At 38.6% G+C, this 16583-nt stretch overlaps 1 protein-coding gene across 2 annotated transcripts in view; it reads right to left on the bottom strand.

Annotated features, from left to right (window-relative positions):
• Positions 1-16583, bottom strand: part of GNPTAB (N-acetylglucosamine-1-phosphate transferase subunits alpha and beta) — a 93528-nt gene that overhangs the window by 35814 nt on the left and 41131 nt on the right. For both annotated transcript variants that reach the window (XM_044988333.1, XM_044988340.1), the window contains 6 exons: positions 15533-15618; positions 8787-8906; positions 7079-7120; positions 5601-5806; positions 3450-3514; positions 3010-3144 (listed from right to left, as the gene is read on the bottom strand). In XM_044988333.1, the coding sequence (XP_044844268.1) occupies positions 3010-3144; positions 3450-3514; positions 5601-5806; positions 7079-7120; positions 8787-8906; positions 15533-15618 (654 nt within the window). The remainder of the gene's footprint in view (positions 1-3009; positions 3145-3449; positions 3515-5600; positions 5807-7078; positions 7121-8786; positions 8907-15532; positions 15619-16583) is intronic.

Genomic DNA, 16583 nt, shown 5'->3' with positions numbered 1-16583 from the left:
GAAGTGGGTATTCACCCACGAAAGCTCATGCTGCAAAACGTCTGTTAGTCTATAAGGTGCCACAGGATTCTTTGCTGCTTCTACAGAACCAGACTAACACGGCTACCCCTCTGATACTTTCCTGATTAGTTGTAGTTAAATTATCCCCCATCATATTGTATGTATAGTTGGGGTTATTTTTTCCAATGTGCATTACTTTACATTTATCCACATTAAATTTCATTTGCTATTTTATTGCCCAATCATTTAGTTTTGTGAGATCTTTTTGAAGTTCTTCACAGTTTGCTTTGGTCTTAACTATCTTCAGCAGTTTAGTATCGTCTGCAAACTGTGCCCCCTCACTGTTTACTCCTTTCGCCAGATCATTTATAAATAAGTTGAAAAGGACTGGTCCTAGGACTGACCCTTGGGGAACACCACTAATTACCCCTCTTCTCAGTCCATGAAAGGATCTTCCCTCTTATCCCATGACAACTTAATTTACATAAGAGCCTTTGGTGAGGGACCTTGTCAAAGGCTTTCTGGAAATCTAAGTACACTATGTCAACTGGATCCCCCTTGTCCACATGTTTGTTGACCCCTTCAAAGAACTCTAATAGATTAGTAAGACATAATTTCCCTTTACAGAAACCATGTTGACTTTTGCCCAACAATTTATGTTCTTCTATGTGTCTGACAATTTTATTCTTTACTATTGTTTCAACTAATTTGCCCGGTACTGACGTTAGACTTACCAGTCTGTAATTCCCAGGATCACCTCTAGAGCCCCTTTTAAATATTGGCGTTACATCAGCTATCTTCCAGTTATTGGGTACAGAAGCTGATTTAAAGGACAGATTACAAACCATAGTTAATAGTTCCGCAATTTCACATTTGAGTTCTTTCAGAACTATGACATCTGGTCCCGGTGACTTGTTACTGTTAAGTTTATTAATTCCAAAACCTCCTCTAATGACACTTCAATCTGTGACAATTCCTCAGATTTGTCACCTACAAAGGACAGCTCTGGTTTGGGAATCTCCCTAACATCTTCAGCCATGAAGACTGAAGCAAAGAATTCATTTAATTTCTCCGCAGTGACTATCGTCTTTAAGTGCTCCTTTTTTATCTTGATCGTCCAGGGGCCCCACTGGTTGTTTAGCAGGCTTCCTTCTTCTGATTAACATAAAAAACATTTTATTATTACATTTTGAGTTTTTGGCTAGCTGTTCTTCAAACTCCTTTTTGGCTTTTCTTATTATATTTTTACACTTAATTTGGCAGTGTTTATGCTCCTTTCTATTTACCTCACTAGGATTTGACTTCCACTTTTTAAAATATGCCTTTTTATCTCTCACTGCTTCTTTTACATGGTGTGACACTATTGACATAATCTGGGACCATACAGAACATGGTTGCAACCAAGGTCCTGTATTGACACCAAATCTTATGTAAAGGGGGTCCTATAAGGTGTCTAAGACCAGGTTATGGGTTGCTGGTTATGATTATGCTGTCTATATGTATGCATCATTTTGTAGTTGAAGTTATGAGTATTGGCTCTATACTGTCTGTATTTCAAATTTGTGCTGTGCTTCTGGGAAACATCCCAGACAAGTTGGTGTTAGCTCTGCCTAGCCTGCTTGATGGCCCATTAAGGACCATCAGCTACACAACTGACCCATTGAGAGAAGGCAAATACGCCTTGTAACTCAGCAAAGTATGCAGGAACTTACCCATGTGACTCCAGATTCCATTTTGCTGTAATTTTCCACAGTAAGAACAAAAAAGTGTTCTTACACTTAGAAAAAGCCTATAAAAGGCTAATGCCTCATCTCCATCTTGTCTTCAATCCTGCTTCTTACCTCTGGAGGGACTTTGCTACAAACTGAAGCTCTGAACAAAGGACTGATGACCCATCCCAGTGGGGGATGTACTCAAGACTTGATTTGAACCTGCAGTTTATTCCATCACTGCTACAAGCCTGAACTAAGAACTTTGCCATTACTGTATGTAATTGATTCCATTTAACCAATTCTAGCTCTCATCTATATCTTTTTCCTTTTATGAATAAACCTTTAGATTTTAGATTCTAGAGGATTGGCAACAGCGTGATTTGTGGGTAAGATCTGATTTGTATATTGACCTGGGTCTGGGGCTCGATTCTTCGGGATCGAGAGAACCCGTTTTCTTTTATTGGGGTGTTGGTTTTCATAACCATTCACCCCAGGACGAGTGGCACTGGTGGTGATACCGGCAGACTGGAGTGTCTAAGGGAATTGCCTGTGACTTGTGGTTAGCCAGTGGGGTGAGACCAAAGTCCTCTTTGGCTGGCTGGTTTGGTTTGCCTTAGAGGTAGAAAAACCCCAGCCTTGGGCTGTAACTGCCCTGTTTGAGCAATTTGTCCTGAATTGGCACTCTCAGTTGGGTCCCGCCAGAACTGCATTGTCACACATGGTTGTTAAGCCACGGTGGCTATTCTTTAGTTCTTTTACTGTGGTTTTTAATTTGGGGTATACATTTAAGTTGGGCCTCTATTATGGTGTCTTTGAAAAGTGTCCATGCAGCTTGCAGGGATTTCACTCTAGTCACTGTACCTTTTAATTTCTGATTAACTAAGCTCCTTCCAATCAAATTTAGATAGGCAGGCACCAAGGACAGTTCTTCCAGAGAGCAGACTGCTGTGAATGTGTCTTGGAGAAACTGACACAGCCAGTACTTCAGTTTTTGAACAACTGAAAGGTAGCAACCTAACCGCCACAGCTTGGACAGCCATGAGAGAGAGAACTGTGGAAGATTTGTCTTTTGAAAGCAATTACTTGAGGCACTGACCTGATGCATTTCATGACGCAGGAATATAGATGGAAGAAAAACTTAAGGGTAGGGGAGAGTAAGATGATGACTATCAGCAATAGCCATAGTATAAGCTTGAAGGTCATGCACTGAAGTTTTGGCATCAGACTGGCCAGGATCTCTCAGTAAAAAGAATTCCAAACCAAGGTAATCAAACTACTCTCCCCTGCAGGTTCTTACCAGTTTTATTTTTGAGGCCAAGTTCTCTGGTAGTTTTGCTCTTAGCTGATTTGTTTCTTTGAATGTAGCTGAAAATCCACTAAGGAAAGCCAAATCTTGCATTAACACTAAACCGGGTACTTCTTTGTCTGTGGTCTACAAGAAAAATACAATTTCTAGTTAGTTCTGGTTTTGTTTTTTAAAATCCACAGTGACTCACTCACGCATCTCTCAAATCTTTCTCCAGATTAGAGAGCTAATTTTAACACCTAACCCAACCTCAATACTAGAATAAGGGTTATTTTAAAATCTCTCTCTCACTACTACACACAAGTTTAGGCAAACAGTGAAAGAAATACTTTTTTAAAATGTAGGAAAAGAAAATTAAATTTTTACAACATCTGACAGTTTAATGAACAGATTTAAGTACCGTAAATAAGTTAGCTCTTAAATAAACATACCAAATAACCTCTCCAAACTGTCTGTTTGCTGCTTTCTTTTAACATTCCAGAATGGGCATCTTCAGCTGAAATAAATAAATGGTTCCAAAGGTCACCATTTTAGTACATTCTATTAATTACCTTCATCTCTTGCAAATTAAAGCTTAAAATGTTACAAAAAAGAATGTAAATGGGTCACCGAGCCACAGGTTGTCTGCATTACTAATAAATTATTGGTTAGGTGGTGACAAGTTGCTTGATACTATACATTACGATAAATGAAGTTGTACCTGCTCTGAGAATCTTTTATATAAATGCTAAATACCTAGACATTGTTTGTTCTAAGGTAAAGAATATTAATTTTTGGCAAGTATATAATTTCCTGTTGTACAGTATTAGATCTAGTATTTAGTACAATGCATTCAAAAAGATTTTCTAGGGTTTATTCTCCTCTGTCTAAAAGATCAACTTTCTAAGACTATCAGTACAATACTGAAAATGTTATTGAATACAACAATTTACCTGTAATGTCAAATTCATATATTAACTAATCTTAGCAGTGATATAATCCTTTTCAGCAAAGAATCCCCAAAAGCTTTAAAAGTAACTCTGGGAGGTAATGCCATTTTATAGAGGGATAGACTGAGGAAAAGGGGTTTAAATGATTTGCCAAGGTCAAGCAGCAATTCAATGGCAGAGACAGAAATAGAGCACAGGAGACAGCATTCACAGTACAAGACAACATCACCTGAACAAATGGTTGGAGTCTGACAGTTATTTAAAAAAAATATTTGAATGTAAGGTTTGTCTACTAGCATACCATAATGTACCACCATGTGAGTGCCTTGTATTCAGTAGGCAGGCCAATAAAGGAGATGCTTCTAATGTACTGGACAATGGTCCAACTTTCCCTACTCCTAAGCATCCACAAGTGTCTGGAGTTGAAAGAGGACTATATTTTACAGGAGACAGTTTATTTTCCCAGAGTAATGGTCAGCGTAGTGTACACCAGTGGCTCTCTACCTTTCCAGAATACTGGACCCCTTTTAGGAGTCTGATTTGTCTTGCATCCCCCGAAGTTTCACTTCACTTAAAAACCACTTGCTTACAAAATCAGACACTAAAAATACAAAAAAGTGTCACAGCACACTATTACTGAAAAATTGCTTACTTTCTCATTTTTACCATATAAAATAAATCAACTGGAATATAAATATCGTACTTACGTTTCAGTGTATAGTACACAGAGCAGTATAAACAAGTTATTGTATGAAATTTTAGTTTGTACTGACTTCGCTAGTGCTTTTTATGTAGCCTGTTGTAAAACTAAGCAAATATGTAGATGAGTTGATGTATCCCCCTGGAAGACCTCTGTGTACCCCCAGGGTTACACATACTACTGGTTGAGAACCACTGGTGTTCTTAATAACCAACTATTTGTACAAATATCTGAAGAGGTATGGAAAACTGGAGCACCTACAGAGGAAGCAGCATTGAAGTTCACAGGTGAGCAAAATTTCAAAATTCCACTTAAAAGCCTGTAGGACTTAAAAAAATCAGCACCTTGAAGTACAGATTGATGAGAGTACACACCTTCTGTCACAGTAGCCTTAAAGTGCATGTTTTTAAGAATTCCATGTGAACTTCAACAGGAAAATACTCCGTTAACAGCAAACATACAGTTATGTCAGCTTTGTCAACATGGCCTTTTTTCCTTTAGCTTTATTAAATGCAGTCTATTTGTTTATTGTAGCACCTGCTACAGGGTAAGTAGTTTCCAGACAGACAAGAGGGAACAGTGCACCAGTAAGGACTGCCAGATGATGCTACGAAACAAAGGGCTGATCCTTTAAAGAAGGCTGAAGGCCCAAGCACAGCCTGCTGTTGATTTCAGTGAAGAATGGAAGCTGGGATAGGAAGGAATACTGACAAGCCATGCAAGCTTCTTGGTCTGGCTACAAAGAGCAGGTATGAAGCAAAACCAGGTGTGGGGGGGTATTCACCAAAAGAGCTGGACAAGGACCCCAAGCATGGCTGCGTAGGAAAGGCCCTGTGAAGAAAGCTAGAGACTGACATGGGGTAAGAAGTTGTTTGGATAAAGGCCCAGTTCACCTTGCAACACTAGTACCAAGAAAAATACTCTGATGATTGAAAACATAAACCAGTTCTTACCTTCCTTAGGACTGTCAAAAACAACTACAGTCACATTAGTAGAAGGATTTTTTGGTTTTGCTACAAAGAATAGATTGTTAGCGGCTTGTAAAGATGGATGAACAGATTGCAGGTCCTTCAGAGTGATGTTGGCAGGCACAGCAGGGTCTAGGACAAGCATTGGCACTTTAATGCAGTGTGTCAGTAAACATTCCAGGTGCTTCTCACTAGAACAAAATATCAAATGTATATTTAATGCCAATAGAAAATTAACATATCGTTAATATTTGGGAGACACAATATACAGAAGTCTGCTAGCAGCACTTCTTTGAATACTTCTGACCATGTTTCTCTAAAATATGCCCCCAGTTATAATTTTAAGTGGCTTACTATTCTGGAAGAAGGAAAAAGGGTTGTTTTGCTAAAAAAAATTCTATGGCTATAACTTATCCACATTATCGCTGACCTCATACCACCACCATCACCATCACAAAAACCCCCAGAAACAATTAAAGAAAAGTTCCTGTTTACTGTGTTAACATTTGTAAAAACTGTGGTTTAACCTAAATGATCTTCAAACTACAGCAAACCAAGCAAGGTGCTGTGCAGAATGCGGGGTGGGAATCTATACTATCTCCTCACCATTAATAGCCCTCTGTCCCCCAGCTAACCTTAAAAAGGCAGTTTTCCAAACAGGCTATGAGAAATCTGGCCCACAATATGGACTATAATAACCAGATTTGTCATCCTGAAACGAGGAATGCCAGAGAGGTGACCTTGGTAAGCATCATTTGTTCAGAGAGTACCACAGCTTTCCATCCCCATATTTTTAAAACACTAAGTTCACATCAGAAAGGCCATTCTTGTTGGGGAAAGCCCAGACAGTGACTAAAAATCTTCACACAAGCATATTATGAAGCATTTGGAATAAAGCTTTACATACAGCTTGTACAATTAAATTTTAGATTGTATTCCCTTTGTCCATATAAGGGAAATATTGTGGAAATCTTTACAAAGCTCCTGAGACCTATGACCAAATAGATCAGAAAAGCAGTAATGTACTATCTAGAATGCAATACATGCCAACATGATACCTCTATATTATATGCAGTTACTTGTGACACTATGCAGGTAGAAGGAAAGGTGAATACAGTATAAAAGAGAATCTTTAATGCTTTTGGGTTATACAGGACTGTTTAATATACATTGGGCCAACCTTTAAAGTGTAAATTATGTGTGAACAGACAAGAAGTCCACAACTTCTAAACATCACAAACTTTCACTTGTGGAGAAGCACACCCATTTTTACAATATTCCCATTATCTTTGTTCAGTGCACATACTTGTGATTTTAAATTGTTTGATATGATACAAAAGATAAGAATGCACTGCTCACCAGAGACCAAACATACCGCATTAACTGACAAATTAATTTCAAATGAAAACGTAAGCCATCTCTTGCTTTCTTTTACTTCATTATTTAAGGCCATAAAAATTTACCTTTTTTTAGGTGGTTCTGTTGTATTTTTCCCAAGCATTTCCCTAAACAAAAAATAAAGTTACATTAATTTACACTGAGTCAATTATAAAGAATTTGGGCTGAATATTCAAACATCTGGGCCTAGAATGTCTTGTGAAACTGAATGATTTCCATAACAGAACACTCCACTATAATTACTCCAGAAGACATGAAGGAAAATGTATTTGCAGAAGAAGGAAACACATGGTCTTGTGAGTAAGGCATATGACAAGGACTCAGGTGACTTAAGTCCTATATCTGACTCTGCTCCAGCCTTCCTGTGTGAGCTTTGGTAAGGCATTCAATTTGTGTCAGTTTCTCCATCTATAAAATGGAGATAATAATATTTCCTTACCTCACATTGGTATTTTGAGGCTAAATTCATTAATACACCGCTACCTCGATATAACACAACCCGATATAACATGAATTTGGATATAACACAGTAAAGCAGTGCTCCGGTGGGGCAGGGTTGTGCACTCCGGTGGATCAAAGCAAGTTCAATTTAACACGGTTTCACCTATAACGCGGTAAGATTTTTTGGCTCCCAAGGACAGCATTATATCGAGGTAGAGGTATATTTGTAAAACACGAATTCTTGGGAGGAAAAACTGTGTTAAATAGATATGCAAAAATTGTAAGGTTATCAAAGCCAGGACTGTGCCCATATTGCAAAGCAGCTAGCACATTTTGATGGCTATTGCTATGTAAACAATAATAATAAAGTATTATTAATAAAATGCCACATGCACACTGAATATCACTTTTTAATTGGACAATTAATGTTAATAACCTAGCTACAGACCATAACACATGAAAAATGGATTAACATATTATCTTTTATTTACTTTTGTTTTTGTTGTTTTTAATTCCAATTGAACACTGTAACAGCTTGAGTAACAGAACACCTATTCTAGGTGGTGAATAGATTAGGTAAAAAGCCTAAAGAGTTGCTCACCAAGAACTGAATCGCATAACCTGCAGCAGCAGCATTTGTTCTCTGAATAGTGGGCTGCCTAGGGTTTGAAGTCTTTGGTGGGTAATTTTATAACACAGTAACGTTTAAATAGGTGTGTCCAGAACAAGTTAATACTTAAAAAACTGAAGCCATGAATGTTGCAATGCATGATTTTTGCAATTCCCTTGCCCTGTAGAGCTAACTAATCTGTTTTATATCTTCAAATGAAGTATACCCTTCTCTGCACAGTCTTAGCTTTTATGATACTCAAAATTGAACTTTAAAAGGCGCACTCAAGCACAGGTTTTAATGAAAGTTTTTACCAAGCCCAAATACAAAGAACTGTTTCATTGTGTTTTCAAAAAGTTTAGCATAAATGAGGTTCTTCTCCTATTTAAAAAAACCTCTCTCTTGGTTTCAGAGTTCTGAAACCAAGCCAAAATTAGTTGTTATTTGCAGAGAGCCACTTTTGTGCATGGCACTTTAAAAACAAGAGATATTTTCTTTGTATTTGAAAGGTTGCCCAAATAGTTAGCTCTTCACTGCTGGCAGGAGTTTTGAAGGAAGTTCATTTTGATGAAGGCCAAGTGTAAAAGAGCAAGGAAATAAAACTGACAAGTCTTAGTTTGGCTGTCCATGCAGAGTAACATGGGGGGAAAAAAACGGAGAGTATCCATTAAGCATTACTGCAGCCAGCTAGAAACAACTGTCTCCATTGAACAGATTCTTACCTCATTATTTTCTGTTCTTCTTCCATCTGTTCTCTAACCTGTTGCAATTCTTTGATCAGCTCAACATCTGTACCATTCACCCAGGTGTACACCACATCAATTGGCATGGGCAAACAAAGTCTACATAAACCACAAGAAAGAGCAGTATAACCTATTTATAAGAGTATGACAGTAGCATGGACTACATTGTACTAAAAAAGACAGTTGAAACTCATGAACTGTGTGTTAAAAACCAAACAAAGTAAAATGCTGCTCTCTGTCTGTGTATTATCTATTATACAAAAGCTTTTAACACAACACTGCAGAAATAAAACTAAGAGAAGTTGATAGACAAAGTGATCATCTGCATCAAACTTTAGTGGTCAAAAAGTTAGTTATACACAATGAGAGACTGCTTTAACATGGTCCTATTTCACTCCAATTTTTTATCCAATAACCTATTAAAATAATAGTGTTTCAAATCTTTTGGCTTAATCAAAAAAACTACCTGACTCAGAATAATAGTGTTGTCATCCTGTTCTAGCCAAGTCAACTGTATAAAAATAATTTAATAATATGAATACACTTGAGACAAAAACCTGTACTTACAACCCAACACAATCCCCCCTGAAATCAGAAATCAACTCCACTCAAGCAGAATTTAGTCCTTATCTTTCATTTCATCCTCCATCTAAACTTGAGTTTTTTGAACGTACAAAAACTCAGAATTTGATTGAATTTTTTTTTTAATTAACACCCTCCTGCATAATAGTCTTTCAGCCAAAAAAGAAGCCAGCAAGGTCTGAATTTATAACAGACTTTTGTTAAACATTCAAACACCCAAAAGTACTAGCTAAATAAATACAGGGTTTCTTTCAGCCAAATAAAAATGAACTTCAAATACTGATCTGGAGTCAACAGGTTTGACTAGTTTGAGTTAGGTTCAGTGCCTCTACAGAACTTAGTTTTAGCTAAGCAAATTGTATATTTATCGTGTCTACTCAAAGTCTTGAAATGCTGACACTCAATGTTAGGCTATTTATTGTATCAGAGCATTGTATTACTTTTAATCAATAATGCTTGTATAAATTTCTTAGTGAGATTGGTAGACTTATGTTCTCACATGAATGACATGACAATCATGCCCTGAAAAAACAAACTTAATTTCCTTTTGCTCTATCAACTGCTTTTAATATTGTTGACCACAAAGTGGTGTTGGCAAGGATAGATGATATTTGAAGGGGAAAGAACAGAACTGTTCAACAGGACAGACATTACTGGATAATTGCTCCATTATCTCAAGAGCTCTCACATAGCCATACTGCAGGGCTTTAGTCTGTCGCTCCTGTTTAAAGTGTATGTGAGGGTGCTAGAAGAGACTGAGAAACTATCTGGACTGCAGTCCCACCAGTATGCTAGAGAAACTCAAGTCTACAGCTCAGCTTTATCAGACCTGGAGATAAAAGTTTAGTTGAATGGTTTTCCTAGCATCTGGTCAGGCGTAAGGCCAGAATGAAAGTCAGTTAGCTGAAACCTCAGATAAGACAAAGGTCATGCTGGAAAAAAATCAACCATAGAAAATAGCTGTTTCTTCAGTTGTTCACAACTGAAAGGTGCCTTTTGGATCCTCAGCTGCTTCTGGGTGTTAAATATAGCAGTGGTGGTCAACAATGTTTTCTATCTTCACTTGGCTTGGAAGTCACAATGGTTCCTTTTTTATGCCTATTCCACCACAGCTATCTGTGCTTTTGTCACCTATGGAATGGATTACTATGATGCAGTATTTCCCAAACTTGGGACGTCACTTGTGTAGGGAAAGCCCTGGTGGGCCGGGCCGGTTTGTTTACCTGCCACGTCCGCAGGTCTGGCCAATCGTGGTTCCCATTGGCCGCGGTTCGCTGCTCCAGGCCAATAGGAGCTGCTGGAAGCAGCACGGGCCGAGGGACATACTGGCTGCCGCTTCCAGCAGCTCCCATTGGCCTGGAGCAGCGAACCGCGGCCAGTGGGAGCTGCGATTGGCCAGACCTGTGGACGCGGCAGGTACACAAACCGGCCCGGCCCATCAGGGGCTTTCCCTACACAAGCAGCGTCCCAAGTTTGGGAAACACTGCTATAATGCATTCTGCATGAGGCTACTCCTGAAACACACAGAAAGCTCTATTTCTGGGGAATACAGATATTCACTCTGCAGTGTGTCACATGGAGTGTTTTTGACCCATCAGATCCATCATGCCTTAGAATCCAAGTAACAAGAGCTCTTTTTGTGGGTTGTGACTAGATGGATTATTCAGGCAGACAATCCCTAGAGTTGTATGTCTAGATCCTGGGAGTTTTAAGTGGAAGGACCTTGACTCTGGAATTTGCTTCCCTCCTTAGTCCAACAAAGCCTAAGTATGTTGACTTTCTGGGTATGGTGCAAGGCCTATTAACTTACTCTCCTTTTGAGGAGCTGAGTGAAAAATAATCTCAATTCCAATTCTTTCTTAAATTATGTGAGATTTTTAGTGCTAGCTTTGACTGTTAAAATGTATTATTTTTAAACTGTCACAAACACTAAATATGGATATATCATTATATCAATTAGAAGTACAGTATAAGCTACTATATTTAAAATGTGCCTATTACAGCACTGCCATATTCAGCCACATAATTTATAAATAAAATTAGGGAAAGAAACATTTTATGGTTATATGTATTTGGCTATAAAAACATTATGTCTCAGTTATAATACTGGTTTGACATGTCTGGTCTCCATTAGCAGGGAATATAAAACAACCAGTGTCTACAAGATTAGAAAAATATCAATGCAATTTCACTTAACTGTTTGTATGTGCATAATCTGAAGGCTGCTCTTAAAATTGTTTCCAAACTCTCATCTATACATTTTTTGTTTTAAAAAAACAATTCCATATAAACCTAACATTGCTGGGGGATGAATGGTTACCAATAAACACTAATAAAAATTAAGTATTTTACGAAGGTTATACATAATAGAGTACAGTGATTAACTATCACTAGGGTTATTCAATAGCATTAAAGGAGAACATTTTAGTTCTTCAGTCAATCTTTTTCCAAGTTTTTAATAAATTTTGCATTGCCTCTTCAAAAAATAACTTACAAACTTTTACATCTCAAAAGGTATGTTATCGTATTATTTAGATTAAATTTAAAAGGGAATAAAAAAGGCTACTTCAGCATCTTCCTCCTCAATTGCTCAGTATAAAGTCTCTCTGTGAGGTGTTCTGCATAAAGCGGATCACTTTACACATCTGACGTGGAATTTAATATTAAAAGAAACTTTGAAATTTGGGAGGTTTCCAGACAATAAAACAATTGTCTTTTTTTTTTTAAGTGTTACTTTTACCACACCTCCTTCTTTCCCCCACATGGCCCCACTTCCCAATTGCCGGCCAAGGAAGTTGGGGGTCAGATCTTGTTTGACCAGGAAATGGGAGCTGATAGCTCTGAAGAGGGCATTTAGTTGCAGCTAAGGGAATTTGTTGCTTCTTCCATTGGCGATCCAGAGCCTGCCAGGCTCACCTCCTACAGCTGGTTCTATATTTGTGTGGTGAGGCTCACAGAGTAGATAAGAACTCTCTTAACCACCTGCTGGCACAGTCCTACTACAAGCCCTAGCTCTTTCCACTCCTCCCCACCATCAGCTTTCCAATTTCTTTCCATCTCCCTGAGCCAAGATTACAACCCTGCTACTCCATTCCCTATGCCTGGAGCCCCACTCTGTTCCTTCTTGGCTCCCCATCTCCTGCGTCTTTTTCCCTTCCCAAGCCTCACTCAATATCTTCCCCCTCCTTCCCACCTATTCGTGGCCTTCGCTTGTTGTGTCGCATTAAATTTAAATTGTATGCTCTATGGTACTGGGCAAGGATTACCTCTTCACTTGCTTTGTTTGGCAGCTAGCGCTTTTTGGCACACTCAAATATTATTTGGTCATGTCCCAGAACGAGATACAATATAAATTCAACAACAAACAAGGGCTGTTAATAGATGGAGGAGGAAGGACAGAGGTGAAAATCATATGATCATACAGTTAACATGTAGATTCTCACATGCAAGACTGAAGAAGCAAGTTTTTAAGATTATTAATGAGAGGAGGAAAGTAACCTGGTGAACAGTTTTGTGGTAACCATTATACATACCACGGACAGCATAAAAGGAAGACAAAGAGAAGGCAAGGAGGAGGTATTGAGGCTAATGTGTCTCATGGGACCAGACAGCAAGTGTGAAAAATCAGGATGGGATAAGGAGCAATAGGCACCTATATAAGACAAAGCCCCAAATATCGGGACTGTCCCTATAATATCAGGACATCTGGTCACCCCTACTCATGGAAATACTGAAAGAGACCAGGCTGGAGATGAGAGAAAAGCTGCAATGTTGAGCCTTAAAGGCAAGAACAAGAAATTGTCCTTACAACTATTTAGTACAATTTCTTATAATTATTAATAATAAAATCACCAGTTTTTTAAATCACTTGCAAAATAAAAATTTGTACTGGTTTTTTAAGCATAAGTATGTGTTCCTATGTACATAAGTGAAATTTTAACTTTATGATGTTATTGAAGAAAGTCACATCATAATGTATAATAGTTTGTCCAGTAATGGAGATATTCTTTCATTGTTTTTAAAAGGTACTACACCAGAGATCTAAACAAAAGGGGGAGGGATAGCTCAGTGGTTTGAACATTGGCCTGCTAAACCCAGAGTTGTGAGTTCAATCCTTGAGGGGGTCATTTAGGGATTTGGGGATTGGTCCTGCTTTGAGCAGGGGGTTGGCTTAGATGACCTCCTGAGGTCCCTTCCAACCATATTATTCTATTAATCTTAAGTAGAAAATGTACTAGCATGTTCCCAAAAAACTGTACTGCTCACTGCCCATAAACTGCTTGATCACTTGATATCTGAAAGAGATGTGTTTTACTTTCCATCCATTTAAATATTTGTTTACTTTCATGGGAACAATTCTCTCACGCCCAATTTGCTGTGGGTCCCTCCTTTTCATTCAGTTTCATTTCAGAGCATAAACACAGCCAAGATAGAAAGTATCAACATCAGAACTCCTCTATCTACAGGTTATGCAAAAAGCAAAAGCAGCATCATGTCTGTAAAATCTCACAAAAAGATTCCACCAGCCCCACACTGATTCAGCTCACGTGCTAAGGATATCCAGTTAATTATATTCCCAGGATTAGGTAACAAGGAAGACTTGAACTACTGCAACTGACAGATGCAAGAAAAATACACCCCTAAACCAAAGTCATTTTTCGTATGCCAATTCCAGGAAAACTGCAACATGGAGTAGCTAACTGTATACAAATCTCCTGACAAACCTCGCAATACTGCGGACCCCTTCCCATCACACCTGACAGAGCAACTGTAAAGGCCAGCTAATGAATTCAAAATATTGAGTAGCTCTGGTGCCTACTATGAAAACTTTAGAACTTGCCCAGTCACCACTTCCACTCATTCACTAATCCTTCAGCTCAAGAGTGGCAAAAGTCTCCTCTATAAGGAAGCATTCCCTGAAGAACCAAAGCAGAAAAGAATTAGGCTGCACATTGCAAAACAGAACCGACTATATCCATAGAACAGTGCTGAGATTTGCATGCCCTTTTTGGACAGACCCCACTGTTTTATCTAAATCCCTGTACCTAGTTTACCATAGTGACAGGCATTTTAGAAATGGATATGGATAGGGAAAGACAGACCAAAAGGCTCCACTGCATAGTTTTGCAGAAACATTTCAGCTCTAAACTAACGATTATCATCTATAAGAGCTACAAAAGTGTTCACTTTCCTTTATCTGCTGATCTTTTTGAGGGTGGGGAGGCAAGCGGAAGCAGTGGGAGGTCTAACGCACTACAACAAAATGTACAGTAGAGAACAATCCTGTACTAGCAGGGGGACAGACTACATGATCTAAGCCCTCCTCCCCCAGCCAACTAATTTACATGGTCCTACGACCCAATACATTTTAATTCTGATTCAGCACCTAATTTTCAGTGAGGTCCTCTTTTTTAGACAAGTTTCCAGCTGAGCTTACTGAAGCTAAAAGAAACCAAACAACTTACGCTAAGTAGCTTCTCCCACATTACAGCCCACAGGCATACTACTGACTTCCTGAACAGCAGACCCCATTATTATTCAAAACGTGAACTAAAACACCATAAGAGGCCTTCCCAGAGTTGTCACAACTGAAGAATTTATATGACTCAGGCTTCACTCTGATGTGACCAGTTTCTCTGATTTAAAATCATTCAGTTTGAAAGGTCCTCTTTCTCCATGCCTTGTGACATTCATTTTCCACTTAATAATGACCTCCATACAAGATGAAGGAAAACTTACAACATATGAAAAACAACTTCCTGAGATATTAAAATAAACCAAGTTGGAACTTTACTCATGTATTTATATGCACACACTTTAATATGCAAAATTAGTCACTTTTCCCTTCTGCAGTGCTAAAAAGAACTATTTTGTTCAGTCCAGACTGAAGTGCTAATGTAGTGTAAAAAATGCTATTAAACAAGTTTAAACTCTGAGTTCTCATGTCACTATCGCTTCCAATTTACATTTTCTGATTTAATACATGCAGTGTAAAAACAAACACAACTTCAGTACAGACTTAAAATTTGTAGGAGGAAAAACATCCAGCTATACAATATGTTACTACATCTTAAACATCTGGCAAACACACACAATAGCTAAATATGCAACACTATAACCCCAAGAGCTATACCAGAGCTTACCGATTCTGAAATGATTTGCCAGCAACGTTGTCTCTATAAGAATCAAACAAAACATGATACTGGTCTCGACTCCACTCCAGGACAACCTACAAAGAAAGAAAACTTGGAGTCACATTCTTTTTAAATTAGAATTAATGATCATTTACTTATCTCCCTTCAAACCCTTTACTATTATATATCCCTAATCCTGGGAATATATTATATATATATTTCAAGTATGATGTGCACGTTAGTACACACAAACCGGAAATTAACCAAAGAAAAAAATGTCACATTTAATCTCCAAACACAGATCAAACCTGAAACCCAGGACACACTAAGTAATGACACAAAGAGAATGCCCATACACTGTAGTTCAGTTGGGAGACATAAGGATTGCCATACCAGATCAGACCAATGATCCATCTAGTCCCTTATCCTAGCTTTGACAGTGTTATTTTTGTTACTCTCCAGTTTGTCCACATCATTCCTGAAGCGTGTCGCCCAGAACTGGACACAGTACTCCAGCCGAGGCCTCACCAGTGCCAACTAGAGTGGGACAATTACCTAAGAACATAAGATCGGCCGTACCGGGTCAGACCAAAGGTCCATCTAGCCCAGTATCTGTCTACCGACAGTGGCCAATGTCAGGTGCCCCAGAGGGAGTGAACTTAACAGGCAATGATCAAGTGATCTCTCTCCTGCCATCCATCTCCATCCTCTGACAAACAGAGGCTAGGGACACCATTCCTTACCCATCCTGGCTAATAGCCATTTATGGACTTAACCACCATGAATTTATCCAGTTCTCTTTTAAATGCTGTTATAGTCCTAGCCTTCACAACCTCCTCAGGTCTTACATATGACACTCCTGTTGATACACTCCAGAATGGTATGAGCCATTTTCACAACTGCATCACATTGTTGACTCTCATTCAATTTGTGATCCAGTATAACCCTTAGCTTCCTTTCTGCACTACGACCACCTAGCCAGTTATCCCCCATTTTGTGGTTGTGCATTTGATTCTTGCTTACTAAGTGTAGTACTCAGCACTCGTCTTTCATTGAATTT

This window comes from Mauremys mutica, chromosome 1 (genome assembly GCF_020497125.1).
Source record: "Mauremys mutica isolate MM-2020 ecotype Southern chromosome 1, ASM2049712v1, whole genome shotgun sequence".
Classification (NCBI taxonomy): Eukaryota; Metazoa; Chordata; order Testudines; family Geoemydidae; genus Mauremys; species Mauremys mutica.
Note: the sequence above shows the minus strand (reverse complement) of the source record. Positions and strands in the feature narration are given on the sequence as shown.